General features: G+C 39.4%; 1 protein-coding gene across 8 annotated transcripts in view; it reads left to right on the top strand.

Annotated features, from left to right (window-relative positions):
• lama2 (laminin, alpha 2) overlaps positions 1–22,799 on the top strand; it is a 209,785-nt gene that overhangs the window by 28,311 nt on the left and 158,675 nt on the right. For all 8 annotated transcript variants that reach the window (XM_061051767.1, XM_061051769.1, XM_061051773.1 and 5 more), the window contains exons 2-3: positions 7,506–7,676; positions 9,560–9,672. In XM_061051767.1, the coding sequence (XP_060907750.1) occupies positions 7,506–7,676; positions 9,560–9,672 (284 nt within the window). The remainder of the gene's footprint in view (positions 1–7,505; positions 7,677–9,559; positions 9,673–22,799) is intronic.

The following is a 22,799-nucleotide window of genomic DNA, read 5'->3' as shown; positions in this document are numbered from 1 at the left end:
GTCCAGGACTGATTAGTGTTTTGTCATCTGAAGAAAATCTGGATTTATTGCTCAAATTCATCTGGGTGTTTTATGCACATTAATTTGTGCATATCTGAGTGTCTGCATTGTAGATACATTTTTCTATAAAACACTAGCAGTTGTAACATTTTGTATTAATTTATACAGGGACTATCGTAAGAAAGTGTTTAAATATTTGTGCGTATTTTTGAATGCACACACACTACTCTGTGTCATAGCTGTATGTAAAGGTTGTGTTTGTGTGAGGATAGGAGAGGGTACACAGGATTATCGCGTCCTCATCCCTCATTCGTCTGCTGGCCCTGACCCTTTTAAACAACACTCTATCTTTCTCTGGGAATCCCTCCATCCATCTGCATCAATCTTTCCATCTTTTCCTCTCTCGCTTCTTTCTCTCTCACCGCCAAACAACTCGGGATGGAGGGAGAGACAGAGGAGAGATGCAGAGAGAGAGATGATCCTGTCTTTTTCAACCTTCTTCTTATTCCATCAAGCATACATCTAGCCTCAAAACTCAACAATAACACATCCATCACACACACATGCACATAAGCACACACACACACAGCAGGGCAGGCAGTGCAGAGTCATCGTCTGCTGTGACAGAAAAAGCAAATAAAGTTTTATTCATAATGCAATCAGAAGCCTTTATGCAATAAAAAAGAATATGCTGTCATCCCGAATCTGCTGGAAATCCAGTCATGAGTTGACATTTTCCCCTTAAGTGTAGATTAAAGTCCCATATCGATTTCTTATTGTCCTTCTTACCACTTTGATGAGTAGCTTTCTTCAGTGTTGTCCCTTTTGTAAACAGTATCTGCATGTGACCTGACATGTAGATAGAAATGCAGTCTGAAGTTCTCTTTTAGAACACAAGGACCACATTTGAAAAGCATGTTTTAAAAAAAAAAAAAAATGTTTTAAGCACCTGGTTTTATTGAAGGTCATTTGGTTTGCAGAGTGTGGCTAACGTTAGCAACGAAAGCACCGCCAGCCTTCAGCCTTCAGCTTAACATCCACACGCCTGTGCTAAATGTGAATGGGCATCTCTCTGAGAGATATGCCGGTTAACCCAGAGACAGTCTGCTTACATTTTCTCTCCATTATCAAAATAATGCCAAACCGTGCTGCTCCTATAAGATACTGTCCGTTCACTGTGCTTCTTTACATCTGCATTGTAGAGCAAGGAGAGCAGGCCAATTTACCAGACCTTACAGCCAGTCTATGGCTACAGCCCCAGTTCAGTTTGTGCGTAACATTCAACTGTCATCAAAAGCCAAAATGACTTTGTTTAATCAACCAGTAACCAGTCATTCTTGTGCCAACTAGCAGCATTGATGACATTAAACCGTTTAGTTGACTAAATGCGCACAGCATAGCATGCTAATGATCAATGATGGTCACATAGGACTCGTTAGCGTGAGTCCTATGAAAGGCCCATTAACTAGAGCTACAGCCCCAGCCTCTAGTGGCGGGTGGCTGCATTAGAGCTTAGACACGACATTTAACAGGTATTGTGGGACTCAAGGAATACAATATATATATTATTTTTTTTAAAGATTTCTTTGGGGCTTTTTGTGCCTTTGATGGAGAGACAGGACAGTGGATAGAGCCGTAAATCAGGGAGAGAGAGAAAGTGGGGAATTACATGTGGGAAAGGAGCCACAGGCCGGATTTGAACCCAGGCCGCCCGCTTGGAGGACCACAGCCTCCATACATGGGGCACCCCAATGAATACAATATTGATATTAATTTAACTGATTAGTAATTCTGTTGCCATTGAGTAAAGGTGAAAATACTTAATTGTCTAGTAGTTGTCTTCATGTCATTATATTGAAATGTTCTCAGAGATATGTCCGTATTATAATGAAAATAAATTGCCCGGCATTCCACAAATGTTGCCTCGTGATCAGTGATTGGGTGCTGAAACGACTTCTTTGGCAGTGACATTGGCCTGACTGTCCCTGCGTGTGCTCATACAATCTGACAGTATTATAATGTGGAGCCTGTGTGGCAGTAAATCCTCTGAGACATCTGGTTACCGGGGCGGAGACAGACAGAGAGACAGACAGGTTACCATGGTTATCAGAGCAGAGAGAGAAGAATGAAAGGTGATGAACCCGAGTAGATCAATGTGTGCATGTATGTGTGTGTGTGTGTGTGGCAGTCGTACAGCCGTAGGCAGACAGTCTTTGTGTCCTTGTCATTTAGTGAATTTGAAATATGAACCCTGTCTCTGGCCAGCCCCCCTCTGTCACTTTTTTATACCTCACCTTACTATTCTACATTTAAGTCTAGAGACAAAAAGTGTTATCTGTAGGAAGTCAGAGTGGTACAGAGTTGTCCTCGGCCTCGTGACATGGCTCTTGATGTATGGAACGTCAACTCTCTGGTCGGGAATGAACTGGTCTCAGTCTCAGCACAACTCTGCAACAAAAGTCCTGGCGATGGGCTGTACCTTTTCCTTTCCCCCCCCGAGTAACCCTGGGTAGTAGGGGGCGCTTGGTGGGTGTAGGGATACTCACAAGCTGAGTGACACTGAGTTGGAGTTTTCCCCAGTCAATAAGAAGTTTGCTTCTCTGGGACTGAAAGTTGTTAACAGGAAGGCTTGTTGCCTTTTTGGAGTCACTTGGCAGAGGAATTGGAATTACTCAGCGACTTATTGGGTCGTATAAGTCCGATGCAGAGAAGTTCCACTTTGACTCCCTTGTTCTCTAAAGCAAACATGCAGAACTTACAGGAAGCTTACGGTATGAGCTGTCACCAAATCAAGTTAAATGACTAATAAAGAGTGCTGCGTTTTCCACCACACTCATTTGTAACTGATTGGGGACCCCTTCATGTGGTGGATCAAACCCAGGAATAAGCAGGATGTTGGCTTGGTTTTCTGGCAGAAGTAGGAAGAAGTAGTTTAGAAACGGCGTGGCAAAGGAGCGTGAAAATATGTTCATCAAAGTAAACGTTTTGATCTTGTATTAAGGCCTTCACTTCCATATTTTTCCACTGATGTCTGGTTACAGGATTTCCTGTGCTGGAAACTTTCGACAACAAGATGGTGCACACTGTTGCCTGGATGATAAGATTCAGTCGACTTTTGTATACAGCTATAAATTTGTTCAAGCACTTTCTCTTTTGCATTCTGTCACTTTTACAATGTGGCAGAATAGAGCAGAGTGAAGAGGGTTCAACCTGCTCTCCACTGACTCGACTTTGTCAGATGGGAGCCAAATATCAGACGCTGAATCTCGAAGCGTCTCAAAAACCTGTGCCACAATGAAAAGATGGAACTGAAAAGATGTCGATAAAGCATAAATAGAAGCAGCTTTAATATCAGTACAGTGTTCAAGCTGAGGGACTGAGAGTGAGTTCACCTTTTCTTTTTCACATTTGGGAATTACCAATATATGTGTCAATACTGTTTGTTGTGCAACGAGGGAGGGTGGCATTATTTATAGATGAATGGATGATTGTAATTAACCTGCAACGACACAGACACAAAGCCCCTGTGTGTGTGTAACATACTTTTTTTCTATTTGGATGATGTGCCATACAAAGTGTTGTTTACTGATATCAAATTTACTTAAAGCTGCAAAACTGTAATATCCAATCAAAACTAGCTCCTCGTTTCAAGCATCTTAAATGGGTATAATTTGAGATTTTTTAACTTTTTCTTGAACATACTTGATTTAACAACAATGAAAATGCAGCCATGTAATGCATTTAAAAAAAAAAAACGTGCTGTAATTTGGTGCTAATTTTAACATAGTTTTTCTACAAGCCAAGTGATATTTATCATTTTTTGTTTGCTTGTTTTGGATGTTTAATACCAAATCTATCTGTCATGTTTTGCAATCATTTAATGAAGGTCAGTGTGTTAAATACAGAGAGGTCACATAATGACCTTAAAAGGCTCAAAGAGGTGCAGCCCAGGAGAACAGGCTTTAGCTTTTGCACCACAAGCAACCCTTCAATAATTTCAATCACTGTTGACATCAAAAGTATAAATGAGTAGTTTTATTTTTAATCAATGACTTCTATACTGAACAAGTTATGACCATGTTAGAAGTATAACTGTAACACATTTGGTCATTACCTCCTGGGAACTTCCAGTAAATGTAAATACAGTGTTACTGAAATCCAGACGCAGATTCTCTGATATCTGAGACGTTTGAAGGCATGTGTGTTTGACTTTGTGTCTGTAGAATTACGATATGTTGTGAGTATTTGTGTGAGAATGTGTACACGTGTGTGAGAGGGACTTCTCAGATGTTCTTCACGGTTCATCAGTGTTGACACTGGGCCAAACAGCTGGACTCATCTGGACATACACCCATGCTTCTGCTCTGTTTTCTTTACACTTTCTCCTCCTCTTGTATCTGATCTTTACTTCACATCTGTGTCATCATAAAATAACTGGTCTCTGTGTTCATGTTTATCTGTAAGTAAATTGTTTCACGAGGAAAGCTGTTGACCTTAAACCAGGACTATGAGATGTGATGGAACACGGTTCCTGCATGTGTTTTCCAGACAGGAAATGTGAACCATGTGAGCGGTATGTTGAGCATTCCTATACTTGGAAATCCAACAAGCTTACTGTTAACACTGAGACTAATGTGCTTTTACTATGGGAACAACTCAGAGGAGTCATAGGAGAATTTGGAAAACGTACAAGCCTTCTCATGGTGCATATGTTCGGTGATGACATGCAGACATAAATACTGTTCATTATGTTTACAGCTCTCTGGCTCTGGATAGTACTACTTTACTTACAGGATGTGAGGAGTAACCCATTTTCTGGCTTGTGCAAAAATTACAGTAGTACTTTATTTTAAAGATTATTTCTGGGCTCTTTAATGCCTTTATTTTAGAGATAGGACACACTGGACAGAGTCAGAGAGTGTGGAATGACATGTCGGAAATGAGCCACAGGTCAGATTTGAACCCGGACTGACTGCTTTTGGGGTGGGCTCACTAGTTGCTAGGTTACAGAAGTAGTTGATTGAACATTGTGACACAAAACTAAATGATCTATCGAAAAAACTGGATTCTACCAGCATGAGATCCACACAGTGACAAACAGGGAGAGTCTTTGTGTAGCAGAAAGCCACAGAAAAATAGAGGAAAACTTATATTTTTATAGCTCATGTGGGCAAAAGCCAAACAGCCCAGGTGAGAGGTAGACAGGAAACAGGAGGACAGAGAATGAACTAACGAAGGCTCAGGCTTTTTCCGGGATATGACAAGTCTGCTTGTTATATCCTGGCTGGTCAGGGGCAAACAGGGTCGACAACAGGTAATCGGTCCGAGTGAATGTGCTGGAGAATCTTGTATTGAGGTGAAGAACGATCTGGCATTGTGTGGGTGACCAGGAGAAGCTCTAATACTGGCTTGATTACTGATGAGCAGCCGCTGTGTGCACAGGTGAGCAGAGTCTGATGATGTGCAGAGGAGCAGCACTGTGACTTGTTTGTACAGGAACTATCCCCTCAGAAATATGCAAAGGATCTGTTTAATAACACCTGTGAAGCAAGAATGATGGTTCCAGTCAACTCGGATACAAATATTTTCTCACCTAAAATGAAAGTAAATTCTTTGGGTTTTGTACATGTGGATGGAAAAACAAGCCTTTTGAATTATTACTACTGCTTTGGGATTTATTTATTTTTGATGTTTTTTTGAACAGAAATCACAAATTAAATGGTATTAAAGAAAAGACAAATATCAATCAAACAGTAGTTATAAATTGTTTTGCGCCAACTCATATCAAATGTTATCACAAGACACTTTCATAAAAAAAAAAACGTATTGCAAATCTTTGCTGTATCAGTTATTTTTTGCACAGCCCTATTTCATGGCTCCTTTATGATTGTTTTGGGGTTTAATATCGTGACCTACCATACGGGCATTAAGGGGGGAAAACAGATTCATGTTTGCACAGCATAACTTTGTTGAAGACTTCCAACAAGTCCTGACGACATCTGTGTCATTCTGATGATGTATGTTAGGTTTGAGTCAAATTATAGATTCATCAATGCACTAATGACATTGATTATGTAGTTGTCAAAAACTAAGGCACGTTCTAAGCCCCATTATAGTTGAACTATTTAAAACCCTCTTAGGCAGACATAGTGACATGCCTTTTAATTGTCTGGGTGTTTCTGTCATTTATGCATATTATTGAATTGATATCAAAGCATATTAATCAATATTGAATCGTGGCCCAAAGAAAATAAATCAATTTGAATTGTGAGGTTCTTGACAGTACCCAGCCCTAATGTATTCTCTCTAAGTTTATATTCTGCTCCAGCATGAATGATGTTAACTGCATTAGACTGTACCAAAAATACATCCAGATTAACTAACTTGGACATAAAACACCTTTCCTCCCCCTCATGTTCCAAGATAATTAGTCATAAAGAACGTCGCATACCAGTGGAGCTGGCTTACAAGAAGAGACAGAGTAACACAGAAATGTATAGTGGGATGAAATAAATAAAAAAAATAGCCTTATGAAAAAAAGGATGAGCTGGATGTTCTTAAAAACAGAACAGCTTTTTGGCAATTTACCATTTATTGCTTTGAAAGAATAAAGCCAGTGACTTGATTTGAGCTGCTCTGAATGGACTTATTTGTCAGTCATGTGTCTTCCTATGTGTGTAGCAGTTCATGTCAACAAACCTTGAGTCTGAGTTGAGTCTCGAGTCTCCATTAACTGAGTCCTGGTCAAAGTCTTAAGTCCTCATGGTTGAGTCTGAACAAAGTTCCAAGATGGGCTACAGTTCTCTACTTTAGCACAATAATTAATTAATACATTTTTAGTACCTTTCAGCTGAGCTTTAACTCTGTATTATGTATGAGTCTTCATGTTTATGTACCGAGGTCTAAGAAGGGTATAACAGTGGGTCTCTATCAATAAATGAGTCCTCCTCTCCATCTTCGGAGCCTGAATGCAGTCAATGGTAGAGTATGAGTTCAAGTCCAAGTCGTCAGTCCAAGTCGGACTCAAGTCCAGGACTTGCACTCAAGTACTAAAACACTGGCGTGTAAAAAGTAACAGATAGAACCTTATGCTACGCCGCATTATACATTTGAGAAAAAGTCTTTACACAGAAACATGATTTCATTAAAACATCGCTGCCATCAAGACAACCTGCTATCGTCAGTGTTCCTTTCAAGTTCACAACAGGATGCAGGATTAATCTTGAGTCTAGTGATGATCTTTGTACAAGTAAGCTAAACTTTTAGCATGGCTTTAAAGGATTTCTTTGACATTTTGGAAGTATGGTTGATTTACATAATATTGATCATCAATTTTTGTCAGGCATAACCTTTTGTCCCTAAAAAAATGATTGGCTCTTGACATTTCTTTGTGTATTCATAAAAGTACATAATGCATCTATTAGTCCAACAGATATCAGCACTAATGCATTAAACAGTTCATTTCTGACCATCCGTATCGTCAAGTAATTGTGCTTTCATTTCAGGTCTGTTTCCTGCTGTGTTGAACCTGGCCTCCATGGCAGACATAGAAGCTAACGCTACCTGTGGCTCATTGGGTCCAGAGATGTTCTGTAAGCTGGTGGAACACGTACCCGGCCAGCCCATCAGAAACCCACAGTGTCGAATCTGCAACCAAAGGAGCCCCAAACCGCTTGGTAAGAAAGATCCACACACCCACACATCACTTATAGAGACGCTGATTACCTTCATTATTCATGCTAGATTAGTTCATTAGCCCCCAATTGGCCAGATGTTAACCAATCATTTTGTCTGAAATAATAATTACCAAATGAATTGAGGAATCAATCTCGACGTGACGAGAGGACAATTCTAAATTAGCCCTGGATCATAATTCAAAAGCTAACAGGCTAACCGGTTGCTATTCAAGCAACCAATGATACAGCTAACAGCTCAGCCAGTCAAAACAGCCGACTGATCAGTCATCAAAGTAGTTACCAGTGATAAGTCAGTCAACCAATGTTAGAGAGTTTATTAGCTAGTGAGTCCAATTTCGGTTTGGTACTTGATTAGCTAACCTGGGTTAGTTAAAAATCAAAAGACGCAGTAAAACAGATAAAAAAAGAAGAGAAGTAAAAGACTGACAGAATGAGAAGACATGAATCATAAAGATGACCTGAGGAGGAAATTGTGATCTTAAACACTGAGATTTGTATGGTTTAATGGTCAGTTTCATTCCAGTCACTTTGCTATGCTAACAGTTAGCAGGACTTTCTTATTATTAGTGGATAATATCTACACTTTAGAAAAAATATGTATTAGCTGTTATACCGCAAGTAGACAAGAAGATTGATACCACTGTCATTCCAATCAGTATGAAGCTGGACACAGGAGAGGGTTAGCTGAGCTTAGCATAAGAATGGCATTAAAAGGGAAATGTGCTCACAAGGCAAGGTTCTGTGTAAAGGTAAAAACACCCTTTCAGTACACCCGAAGCAAAAGAAAGAGATAATAAACAAAATGTTAAACAATCAAGTTGAGGTAGATATTTTTTATCTAAAGACAGAGCTAGAACACTAACATTGAGTTGCTATGCTATGTTAACCTTTCCCAGGCTCAGCTTCATATGTATTCCAAATAGATAAACATTTTTACCATAGCAGTAATTTTGAAAATAATTTAACTCTATTAATAATTCAACTTTTAAAACATGGAATTGGTCAATGAGTTTTACAAACACTGAACTGACAATGATTTAGAGGTAAACTGTATGTAAGAGTGGTATATAATGTGCCTCATCTTACCATAAGCTTAAAAAAAAAAATGTAGTTCCTAACTGTTCCTTCCTAATTTTTTGTCTCTGGCAGGAAGATTGACTTGTTTAATGTCATTTTTTAAACAGGATATTATACTTTTTTTTTCTTTTTTTAATTATACTTGCAATATCAGAAATCTCTGTTCTCATTTTGTTCTTAGATTAACAAGAAAATGTGATGATGAAGGTGAACAAAAATTGTTGTGTGACCAGAGAAAAACATTTTAGAAAAAAAGATGTCCTTCATTTTTTTGCTCGGGGTTGCCATTGTTAGTAACTGAAATGTCACAAATAAGTAGATGGAAGAATGACAGCTGCAAATCAATCCGAAATATCACATCTCCACTTTAAAAAGCTCTGACTCAGATGTAAACAACCAAACAGTCGTTCTCACAAAGCATACATAGAAGCTCTGCAATGTAACCTTTGATATATAATAGACTGAGTGTTTTATCTGCCTGTTCCATTAAAGCTACTGTGTTCAGTAATGAAAGCCTGCCAGGAGGAGATCTACAAATAGGGTGAGGGTTTTGTGAAATGGAAAGAAAATCTGTTATTGTCTACCTTTACAAAGTAAAAATAGCTTTTGATAATATGGCCTTGAGTAGCTGAAATGCCAAATGAAAAAAAAAAAGACTCGAGCAACATTATTCCCCTTAGACAGAAAAATATTTGATTTAAAACTGAAAGCATTTTTATACATTACATATTTGTATAAAATAAAACAACGGATATATCCATGCCTTGTCTCTCTGTCTGTTACAGAACGTCATCCCATTGAATACGCCATCGATGGGACCAACCGTTGGTGGCAGAGTCCCTCCATAAAGAATGGGATGGAGTATCACTATGTGACAATCACACTCGACTTAAAACAGGTACACACACACACACCTGTCACGCCCTAGTTATCTTGTGCTGGTATTATATTTCCTGACTCATGTATTACCCTAACCTTGAGCTCTCAAAACTTTGAGATAATCATTTTAATGTCATGTTTTAACTGAGAATCAAATGTGAAAATACCTTTTTTAGACTTTAAAGGCCACATATTTTACTGATTTTCAACAAGTTAAGATAAGTCTCAGTGGTCCCCAATATATGTCTGTGAAGTATTTTTGCTAGAAGTCCGCTCTGATCCTGTATTTGATCATGCCTAAACCCCTCTATTTCAGCCCTGCTCAGAACAGGCTGTTTCTGTGTCTGTAGCTTTAAATGCAAATGAGCTGTGTCTGACCACGCCCCCTCTCTGGAAGGGCTTGGGTGGCTTGGGCTTTCTTGCACCATGTCCTCGTTTATGGTGGAAAGGCAGACACAAACTCCTAGCTGTGGGATTGTCACCCACCTGGGGGAGGGGATACTGCCCTTTGTGATGTCATGAAGGGAAAATCTCCAATCGGCCTGTTTGAGCACACATTTTCTGAAAAGTGGAGCAGGCAGAAGACGGAGAGGATGGACTTGTCATATAATTGGGGGGTTTGTCGACAGACTAGGGACACATATTAGTGTTAGAGAAACATGGTCAAGTCTATTTTGCATAAATTTTGACCTTTAATACGATGGTAAATAACATTATGCATTTATACAGCTAAAAGCTATGAATTATTGAGCCATTTATACTTAGTTAGATAGATAGTTTCGACGAAATGTACAAGAATTTAGTGAAAGTTTAAGCTGTTAATAATGCTGTAAAAGAGGCTTCGTTAACCTGATCTTACAATAAATTGTATTTTTGCTTCATTTAAAAAGCAACACAAGAAATGATGGAGGTTAAAGTGTAACAATGAGCTTGTGAGACTTAATAAACAAGTTTAAAATGCAAACTATAAAATTATTATGAAATGATAAGGATTTTATTTATGTTCTCTTCAAACAAGTTTCTAACAATCTAAGCACCTATAAGTTTCTCATGATCTAACAATAAACATGATTATTCTTCTATTATTTCTCTAGACTAATAAGGGATCAACAGTGCATTATAATTACACAAAGCATCTTAAAAGGTTGTATCAGAACGTTATTTACTAAAAGTGTGTTCGTATAACAATTACCATATTATGAAGCTTGACCATTTTGTCCTTTTCAGTTCAAACATGCTCTCCCTGTAGCGCTGAAAGGTGGCTTCATCGTGTTTCTTAACAAAGGATGACAGCTGCTCTTATGTTGGTCACAAAGGATTTTAATGGTGACTCGTCATGATTGGAATCCACTGTGACCGCCATGAATCAAACCTGACCACGCGCTCTAGTCTCTGCAAAGATGAAAACATAAAAAACATTATCCATCCATCAAGCTTCTTAAAACGGAATCAAAAGTAGGAATTGATCAGACTTAGTTTAACATGCGCTTTCAGTCAGCCCACAGTTAGGTCTGCACATGTTTTTATTGAGAGTAGTCCAACATGTAACATTTGTAGCATTTGTTATTGTGTCTTTTAATTCAATGGAGCGGAGCATAGTGAAGCTGCTGGCACGCTCTGGAGACGGACAGCAGCGTTCGCAGCGCTCAAGGAGTATGTGGTAGTTAGGTTCCTAACAGCATGCAGCTCGGTAACTTTTTATCCAGTTGTTATGTCATGAGTGGATTAATTAGGAAAAAACAAAATAACTTGAAGCACTACTTAGATTTAGGAAATGTGTTATTAGCAGCACTAAAGCTCCTAGCAGGCTTTTTGGGGTCCATATCAAAGTCAAGTTTAACACATATCTTACATTTTAAATGGTAATTGGTATAGAGCCTGTATCGCAATTTTCTAGTCTTCTATATACTCAAAGTACTTTTACACTGCAGGTCACACCTACCCATTTATACTCATTCACATCAGAAGTAACTAATCCCATTCATAATCAATCATACGCCTCTGACGGGTTTGGGTTAAGTGTCTTGCCCAAGGACGCATCGGACATGTAGCTGCAGAAGCTGGGGATGGAACCCCCGACCTTCCAGTTAGGAGACGACTGACTCTACCAACTTAGCCACAGCCTCCCTTACAAATCAGTGTGTGGAAATCACACACCATTATTTGTTAAAGAGCCCATATTATGCCCTTTTTGGGGTTCGTATATTTAATCTATGTACCTACTTTTGTACGTTCACAATAGCTAAAGTCCGAAAAAAGTGTCTGTTTTCATGTACTGCTCCTCCTTGCTCCCTCTACGCTCTGAGTCCGTCAGCTACGCTCTGCTGAGCCCCCACTGCAGAGTCCCCACGTGGGCCAAGTCTGCTCTGATTGGTCTGCCGATCCGCTCTGTCGTTATTGGTCAGTTCCTCAGCACGGTTCTCGGAAATGTCCCGCCCCTTTTACCATATTGGGAATGCAGCCACTGGCTCCGTCCGAGGGGAGCATAAACATTAGCACCTTAGCACTACTGTGCTACCGCAGGCTACGGCATATCGTGGGCGTGCTGCAGAAGTTAACGTGCCTGCAACATGAGCTGCAGGGCTTGCCACAACGAGCCAATGGGCTTAGCTCAGTGATCTCACACTGACAATGACGTTGGACTGACAAATTTTTATCGAGGGGGCCTAGAACCGAGTGTTACATGCAGCTAATGCTACAGCTAACAGGAGGACGTAGGAGAAGCTGCATTTCCGCGGACTTTGAATTTTTGCACATAGATGTGCCTAAACATGCACAGGACACTCGGAAAACACACTAAAGAGCATATAAAACCAGAAAAAGCATAATATGGGACCTTTAAATCGGCTGTCAATGATTTTTATGCACTCTCTGTAGTTATGTCTCTGTTTACCAAGACGTTACCTTCTCATTTTCTCCCATTCCTCCTGCATATATCTCTGTGTTTATGTACTGAGAGAGAATTGAACCTGACCTTTCTGGTTGCTTTTCTGTCAGGTTGTTAATCCCATGCCCACTCAGCAACAACATAATGCTGCATGTTGTTACTGCAATCTCAGCTTGTATTTGATTGTTTTTGGAACTACAGCATAAAGCTAACGATTTGAAGTTGTCATGGACAGAAATTAATCCAAATGCAGTATTTTCAGCAGTGTTGGAATTAGTTAAAACAGCTTTTCCTATCAATCATTTCACAAGCATGCGTGTCACTCTTTAAATAATTGGATTTGAATTTCTGACTGAAAAGCTTGGCAGGGCGCCGTGATTGAGCGGCTGTGTACTGGCATGGGATGATTTAGGACATCCAGTTTAGTTTGGAAGTGTGATTAAACAGATTAGGCTGCCAGATTATAATTATTTAGATGTCATGAGAATAAAACTAATGAGGCTGCAAGACTTGAGGTCGTGAGACGCCTGGATCATTAAATGAAGCCCATCACAAGCTGCTCTAAAGCTTTAAAGGTTAAAACAGATTGATTAAGGATTGAATGTGAAATCTTCAAAAAGCTGGAGAAAAACAACATAATAAAGAAATGAGTGGAACAGATATGACCTAAAATATAATTGAATAGTCTTGACCAGATTATGATTACTTTTCAATATTTTTGTCAAGTTAAAGGTCACACATTATGCAAAATAGACTTTACCGTGTTTTTATAACTCTAATATGTGTGCCTAGCCTTTTTATAAACCACCTAATTAACAGGCCGTTTGGAGATTTTCCCTTCATGACATCACAGAGGGCAGTGACACTCCCACAGCTAGGTGTTTGTTCTCCCCTCTGAGTCTGCCTTCTCACCGTAAGCAATAGGGAATGTTGCAAGAAAGCCAAAGTCACCCAAGCCCATCCAGAGAGGGGGCGTGGTCAGACACAGCTCATTTACATTTAAAGCTACAGACACAGAAACAGCCTGTTCTGAGCAGGGCTGAAATAGAGGGGTTTATAGGCATGATCAAATACAGGATCAGAGTGGATTTATAACAAGAAACTTCACAGACATGTTTTGGGGAGCTCTGAGACTTATTTAAACTTGTTGAAAAGGAGTATAATATGTGAGCTTTAAGGTGCACTTTGAGTTGTTTCATACTTTGATTATTACATTTTGTGAGATTGAATCTAGGTCAAGATTCTTGTGAGTGTCCCATCTTTTCTACCTCTGTTCATGATGGACTTAAACTCATGCAAAAGAAGACATTTAGAGAAAATATCTGGGGGAAAAACAGGAGAAGGAACGGCACTAGAGATACAAAAGAAGAGACATGCCGAGAAATGAAAACATACAACTGTGACAAAATAGACAGAACAAAAAACAGGACACATGCAGAAGCACACACAGTTAAGAGCATGAAATAATGGAGGTAAACCTAACAAAGCTATGAATGGCTGAATAAGAGGCAAAGTGAGAAGCGCTTAGGATAAAAGCGCTGTATAAATGCAGTCCATTTACCAGTCCATTATGTCGTCCAACACCATTTTCAGGCTTTTCTGCTCGCAAAATGATTGTTATTTTATATTACCTAAAAGCTATAATGCAAACATGTGAAGCAGAGGTTTTAGGAGTGAAACTATCTCTCACTGTCTCGCTGTATTGTGGAGAAAAAATCTGTTGTGGTTTAAAAATGCATTCTAATGCAACAGCACAAACGAGAGGAAGCTAAATCTGCAGCTGAGGCTATTAGCCTATTCAGCTTGTTAAAGTTAAGAGACAATCAACAGCAACATAACTTGGTATTAAACTTTTACATCTTAAAACAAACCAGCAGGCAACTGGAGAAACACGTTTGACTGCATCTGTGTATTAATTTGCAGTCAATACAACAGAGTTTAAACTTCAATAAGATACTAGTAACAATCAAACAATATCTATACCTGTTTTGATACCATGACATCATAGGCACTCAGTATTGGTTGAATTCTTGTATTCAATTACCAGAAATCAAAGGCAAACTCCTGCACACTGTCTAAATAGTACAAATAGTTTGCAATGTTTCAGTAGCAAAACTTTGACCATGTATTTTTCACAGTTTAGAAGGTGCTTGCTTTTTTTTCTGGCTGCAGAGTTTGGTTTAAAATATGAAGATAAAATATAACATTTTAAACACTTTGCAATAACACATGTTTTATCTGTCTAAATTGTAGTGAACCAAAATGTTGCTTACTAAGTCTGTAAGAGCATAGATGTTGGATTGATTTGATTGGGACTGGGCAACGGACTAAATATAAAGAGACTAAGGCCTACTCCACACGTAGAAGCGTCTTTGAGTATTTAGAAAAGGGCTATATAAATCTAATTTCTTCTTCTTATTATTATTATTATTTAAATAATGTAGGTTTTCCTTCTCCGTTTAAAAAAAGAATCCCGTCAATACACGCAAAGTTCTCAAAAACATATTTGTCCACAAACACAAAATGCACCTTTACAGCTGTCATGAGCATGCCAAGTCAAAAATGATGTCCATGACATGGGAAAATGTTCTCGCCATTTATCTGCAATGACCATTTCATTTTCAAAGCTGTCCATTCAGGCGTCTCTGCTCGTCAACATAGAGGGAGAGAAACTGTGAATGTATTTGTAAGCTTGGAAAAAGTCCAGTTTAGCAACGTTAACGCCAGCACTAGTTTGGTTACGTCTGCTCTAATCTCATGGAAACAGAAAGTGAAAGGGACGCATAATGACACCAAACGCAGGAGAGAGCGACGCACAGTGTGACGTTACAAGCCCAAAACTCCATTTTCCCCATTTACACATGAACACTTTTCTGAAGATCTTCACCCTGGAAGGAGTTTTCCAGAAGGTGCCTTTCAGTGACCTAAAGTGCAGTTTGCGGCCAAAACACACAGAAAAACTCCAACTATCCTTACTAGACAAAAAAAGCAGGTAGAGTATGTAAGATGAGAGAAGAAGAGTGAGTACAAATTAATAAAAAAAAAAAAAAATTAAATAATGAAGAAATTACAACATGACCTAAATACAGCAAGCAGCAAATTCCACATTTCTGCACTAGATTAAAAAATCAAACTCACAAAGTCAGATCTTCTTTGTGGTTTTATAATAAATAAATCAGAATAAAAACAAACAAACTTTGAATTCTACCTTGAGATTTTAATACTAAAGTAACAATAAAAATGGTGATATTTCAGGTCAGCCTCCTTTTATTTATATGGAGATGAATTTAATAAAGAGGTGCAGAGAGAGAGAGAGAGGGAGAGAGAGAGAGAGGGAGAGAGAGAGAGAGAGGCAAACCTTCGTCAGCTTTATTTATTTATTCACTTATTTCTCTGCCGACCATCAAATACACAGAACATAATTATATCTCTGGACCAGAGGTAGAGCAGCAGCCATCTTGACATGTTAATGGCTTCAGGCCCATCAATCACACCTTCAGCCGAAGCCGTGTGGCTGCAGAATATATATACACACAGCTACACACACACACACACACACACACACACACACACACACACACACATTTTCACACCTGTCACCGGAGTGGCACGGCCAATGAATACATCTGCCTGTTTACGCACGCACAGAGTCCTCAATCACTCTCACTTCTGACCTTAATATTAGTGGGGCCAGCAGGGGACTTACAGAAACACACTTCCACTTCTTCTTTAAAAGCTTTTTAATAGCAGTGCACTCGTCTCAATGACCACCTGCTGAACTGCTTCAGCTTTAACCGTCAGCTTCATCAGGTGGCTGTTTGACATGTCCATGGTATGGTAAGGAAGCTGTCCACAAAACTGAAAGTAATCCTCATTGTCTTATTGTTCAGATTAGCTGCTCTTCCCCTTATAAACAAATTCTCTTTAGATTATCAGTCAGCTATGATTAATAATTCAGGATCTCATTCCTGAAGTTATACTGTTTGTTCTCTGACAGTGACATATGAAGATTTTCAATTTTGCTTCATGTGGCATGATTCAGGTTGAATCCACTCACATACACCTTTTAAAATGTGTAGAGTAAAGAAGGATAGGCACTGGACTATAAATTGTGTTTGCATTTTTTTACTGCTATTTTAAGAACATGGTTATTTATCTACTTTATCTACAAGTGTGGATGTTGTCTTGATGTCGCAAAAGCAACATCCAAAATCTGTCCATTTTATTAAAAGAATGTTAGTGTTACCATGACGACTGAACTATATCATGGAACAAAGTTTTGGTGATTCCCTCACCAAAACAGATGATTACTTACTATCGTTCTTAAAGAGGTAGTATCACAGAAAACCAAGTCAGAGCCGATGATTCTTCTTCCCTTGAGTTACCAAATACATTAAAATACATGTAAAATGTATTCTTCACAACATAGCATGTCCTGCCATGATCGTAACCTGCAGGCCATTACGGGCACTCTGAGGCTGGACGTACGAGAAATTCCAGAGAGCGATGGGTTAGTTTGCCAATGAAATAAGTAAGTGTGCAAAAACAAGCAGACTGCTACTGTGGTTCTCTTTCATCATGTAACTAATACAAAGTTGATGGTAATAATGAAACCAAGTAACAGATTAACCTCACGCCTGATTTGCAGTGACTGCCTCACTGTGATGTGTGTCAGTGTGTGTGTGTGTGTGTGTGTGTGTGTGTGTGTGTGTGTGTGAAAATTGGTGTTCTTTTTTTTGTAATGTGAATGTATGTGCAAACCTCCATCAGTCCATCTGAAAGCTATTTACCCTCCAGAGCGCTGAATTTCCCCTGCGACCTCAGTCGTCTCACTCAAAATGACAGTGGACGTGTGTGTGTGTGTGTGTGTGTGTGTGTGTTTGGGGGGGGGGGGGGTTATCGCCTGTGACATCAGCACCTTCATTTCCTCTCTTGTTATTATTCAGCCTCTGTGGATAGAAAGACTAAATGATGAGAGAAGGTGTTGTGAGTGTGTGTGTGTGTGTGTGTGTGTGTGTGTGTGTGTGTGTGTGTGTCACTGTGTGTGAGAGTGAGACAGTTGACGTCTCTAAATCAGTTTTAGATTATTTCTTAAACTTGTCATTTCTTCGTGCAGATGCATTTTTACTTGACAATCAAAGTAGAAGTCGTCTGCAGAGACCGGTTTCAGACTCTGTAAGCGCTTCCCTCCAAAGTTGTGGTGACTTTTAACACTGAACTTGAAGGTATTACCCTGCTTTTCTTTTTCAGTGTTCTTTTAAATCACTCTATTATTTTTCTAATAATTGAACTCATAGACCTCCAGTGTGTCCATTTGAAAGTAAAAAGTCTCCCAGCCACATGTCTCCCAACGTGTGAAGTCTCGTGTTGCCGAAGGCTTAAGTCGTTAGCTTGCATACAGATTAAGAAATTACTTCTAAATGTGTTCGGACTATTCTACCATGAGGGGCTGAACTCTGCCCCGCCATGGCAACAATCTTTTGTCAGCTTCAAACAGGATTGAGTTAAATTGCGGTTATTATGGAAATGCGGCGGCCGGTTTGATTGATGGACAGTTTGTTCGACGTGGTCAAATCATGAACAGACTCCGCTGCTCTCCGGTAGGCGGGAGGAGAAACCTGGAGGAGTGATCGGGGTCCTGAAAGAGGCAGTCAGTCATAAAGGGCTTTTATTATTCACACTTTTTAAATACCTCAACTCTGAACATTGAGGAATAGTGATCCTGATGTCAGCGGAGATCTTATCGTCAGCAGCTCTCTGTGGTCATTTAGAGAAAGTTTTCAAAACACAAGAAATATCATATGGATAACAAATATCCTCCCTATGTCTTATTACCCAGCTGATTAATGATTTCAGTGTTTTTTACAAGACCATCTTGCTTTTACAGAAACGGCAGCGCTGTGTGGCTTCTTACAACTTCTTGTTTTTCTGCTCTTGTCTTTATCCTGACTTACGGTTTAAGATCCTTCAAACACCGGGGGGGGGGGGGGGGGGAAACAACAAATATAGGTTCAGATTCTAAGACTTCGCTTACCTACATTGAATATTGCTTCTGTCTTTCCACACAACCAATCAGTGGCTGGCCTTTAAGTTAAGCGGGCCGATTTTGAGCCCGACCCCCCCCCCCCCCCCCCCCTTCTGACCAAAGTCAGCAAAGATTATCTTTCCAGATTCTCCTGTGGCGTGAGGTGTGTTGAGAGTGATTTTTACGTCCCTGATCTGATCGGAAGTCAATCGGGGTTTCCCTGATTTGAAATTGTAAAATGTTAAACGTGTTCAATATTTACGATTCAACAGCGTGGGGAGAACACCGAGGACGGCCGAGCACGGACTCTGTGAATTGTCTCTCACATTTTCAAAATCTTTTAGTGTGTGCCAGACCTTCGTTGATAAAAACTGATCTTATTCTACGCCCTGCACGCTTAGAAATACAGCGCCATGGTGCAAAACATAACCCTAAAGGAAAGGGTTGCCAAGGACAGGTGGTGATAATACTCCTGTCCCTGTCTGCTGAGGTACATAGCTCAGCTTCTGTGCATGAACTCTGGTCGACTTCTCCAAACAGGAGAGCGTGAAGTCTGTTATCTACTGAATGTAGTTGACTCCCTATATATAAGTACCTCATACAACCTCACTGTTAAAATCACTTTATTATCCATACAGTATATCACAGTCTACATCACAGTTTTGAATAATTCATTTAAAAAGACACCTGGGTATTTTACTCACCATACTTCCAACTCTATAACATCAGCTTGTTTTTCAGTCGCTGTAGAGCACTTTGAATTGCGTCTGATTTGTATGAAAGGTGCTACGTAAATAAAGCTTGATTGATTGATTGATAAAGAAAAACCATGTCTATCTTATGATGACATTTTGAGTGCTCACCAGTACTTCCTCTAGTAAATGTGCTTTGGGAACATACATCAGTATACCCTACTTATGTGCTTAATAAAAGACAAAATCCCTTTTTTCACCTTTAACTTCACAAAACTAGAAAAAATGAAAAGTGGTGAGAGGTGAACGGGAAAATATGTTCATTTAGAATAGAGAACAAGGTAAATGAAACATCTGCTGTACCCAATAAAAACTTCTGTTTGTCTGTGTCCGACTGTAGCTCGCCGCCAAAGCAAGAGTGAGCGAGAGATTGCAGCATCTGGTGTTTTGTTGCAGCCTAAAGTCTATTTAAAAAGCTTAAGGCCAAATTATGACCGAATGTGTGAGCGTGCGTGTTTGTGTATGAATGTGCTTTTATTTGCCTGTTGTTTTTTTTTCTGGCAGCTCAGACAGAGAGGCTGACTTCAAGAGAACAGAATTTGAATTGGCCGTAACACTGCAGACTGTTTCTTGTTGTCCATGGGGCAGTTGTGTGCAAACCCTGCACTCCACTGCAGACTCTCCAATGTGAAAGAACGCTGTCATTTCTCTGCTTTTTGTTGTTTTATTATTCCTGCAATTTGCTTCTACATTGAACTCTATTCTTATGTATAGGTTACAGAGCTGTCAAGAGAATGTCATTCAAAAATCCTGCTGCATTCAAAACAAGCTCCCCAAATTGTTTTTTAGTGGCAGCTCAGTGTGAAAAAAAGGAGAGCGATCTTTGGATGAGATGACTTTATGGTTCCAGTGAATTTCTCCTTCCTGTTTTCCGGCACGAAGTTTGGCAGTGAGGGAAGCTGGATGATTCACACCATTTAGAAGGGGGGCCAAACGCTGCTTTATTAGTCCAGTGAGATGTTAACTCATTTTGTTTTAAAGTGACAGTAAATTTTAACGAGTCTGCATACTTGGTTTGTTGCTCTGACAGTGTGGCCACCTGTGTGTCTGCATGTCCAAGTGCATCCAAAGGCGGGATGTTCTCAAGCTATTTTTTTTTTCATTTCCGATTACTAATACTGTTAACAATGTTTTTTTTAAGAGAACTCAACCAAAAGCTAAAAAGGTTCAATTTGGTTGTCATTTTTTGTTGCTCTCATCTTGTTTCATTTAAAGATAGAATAGGTAGATTCCGCCACCAGGGGGGCTCTCAATCAAAACAATAACAAAAGATGATGCTGAGGCTGGCAGGGAATTCATGGGAGTTCTCTCTGCTACTTCAGTCCAGCAGAGCCCCCCCCCCCCCACAGTAAGAGTTCCCGCTGCCTTATGCAGCTGTGTTTGACGTAACATCCGGTGTTTCCGCGGCAACGATAAACATTCTGTCTGTCATGGCGGCTCTGTAATGGGTTACACATTACAGTCACAACAAGACACGTCCCGTTACAACTATTAAATTAAGGACTTCTCTGGCTCTGATAACTTTTGGAAATATTTGAGGTAATGTCAGACATATAACATGTTCAGTCCTTTTTTTATTTGTTTAGATATTTAAATGTAAGCATTGGCATAAAATTCTACATATTGTACGTTTAACATATGATCAATTTTTGTGCTTTTGTGGTTGAATCCTCCTCTAATGAGCTAGATTGGCACCTGAAGTTTTGGTTTTTGATGCCAGTTCATCACACCAGAGAGATTTCAACACGTCTCCATGTTACCAGCCTGTGAACACCAGCTGTTCAGTTAAAAAAAACAAAAAAAACACTGTCTCTGTGAGTCCAAATCACACTGACACAAAATGGATTCTTCACGTATCCATTTAATTGCAGGCAACCAAAGCATACTGGACACAGGGGCTTAAGTGGGCTGATTAAGCATTAAAATAAACACTTAAAGTGCTCATTTGGCTCCTATGTTCAACTATCTGCCAAGAACTATGTTCCCTTGGCATGTCATGACAATTTCCTCTCAAAATATGTGTGAGACTGGTACAATGAAACACTGAAGGACCGTGCAGAGAAGAACATGTTTTTATTGTTTTGAGTATTAAAGTCACATTTGAGATGTAAAAAGGGGAGACACGTTGACATATCTGAAGATTCAAGCAGTTTTATATCTTTTTTAGACGTGTGGTGAATAACTTGCCTCCGCTCATCTGCAAAACTTCCATCTGAAATAAAACTCCATTCAAGTGCTTTCAGTCAGTTTGTTTATTTTAGAAGCACGGAATGATTCATCAGTGCAGAAACAAAGAGACTACATGATGTCAGATGGAGATGGAGGTGGAGATAAAAGAGTCTCTGATAGTTTCACTCTTTAACATCATCAATTTAAAGTCCAACCGCACTTTTTTTTTTTTTTTTAGAAGTTACAGATCTGCTTTGTGCTTTCTTTGAGTTGAAAAAAACAAAAGAGGGAAATTAATATTTGATATGTTTTTGGTTTCATAACAGCACCCTCTGTTTGTGTATTAACCCATTGGCAAAATATCTTACTGAATGTGTTTAGTTCTTAGAGAATATCCTTTACAGAGAGTAAAAAAAAACACTGGACTGGACTGATAAATATCTAAACTCTTCTGTGTGAGATTTGTTGTCATTCACTTCTGAATGAATGTATGAGTGAGGTCTTTTTCATCTGGAGAACATCACGTTTGCTTCATTCTAACTTGCATAAACCCAGTCTGAAATGTGACCTGATGAAACACGCAGACATCCTGCTAAAGTACCAAAAAAAAGCTGCAAAACAAAACAAAAAAAAAGGTAAAAAAGCTCCAGGTCTAGCCGAGACACGTCGGTCTGATTTGTTAATTAAGTTGATCTTCATACTTCAAGTGTTGCTGGAGCTTTTTGACCTCTTCTAGCCTTTCACTCTTCATGCACGTCGGTGAAAGTAATCCCACTCTCAAACTAAACAAAAAATAAATAAATAAATAAAAGTTTGAAAGGAAGCTCCAGCTAATTAAATTTTACACCAAAGGTTAAAACTCTGAAGTGTTCATGAAGTAAACTCATATAAATGCACCTACTTGACATTAAATGTCATAAATGGAAAATAAGCAAAGATTTTTCTCGCAGCGAGTTCTCTCACGGGACAGTTATTGGTCTGTTTATTTGTTTATGTTGTGTTTGAGTTTTAAAGGCAATCTCCTCCTCTGATCCGCATCTGATCAAAACCCAGAATAAGACACACTGCAGTGCTACACACACACACACACACACACACACACACAAACAAACATACACACTGCATTAGTTAGCTGTGCTCATTTATGTTTGGGTGCAGGAGCTGCTGAGCTGTCCCTGAAGCTGACACTGTTACAAGCAACGCACGCAAGCACACACACACACACACACACACACACACACACACACACACACACACACACACACACAAAGAGAGACACACTGTCCTATCCTTGGTGTGAATACAGGTAACAT

This window comes from Labrus mixtus, chromosome 12 (assembly GCF_963584025.1).
Source record: "Labrus mixtus chromosome 12, fLabMix1.1, whole genome shotgun sequence".
NCBI lineage: Eukaryota > Metazoa > Chordata > Actinopteri > Labriformes > Labridae > Labrus > Labrus mixtus.
This window is presented reverse-complemented; position numbering and strand designations above follow the sequence as displayed.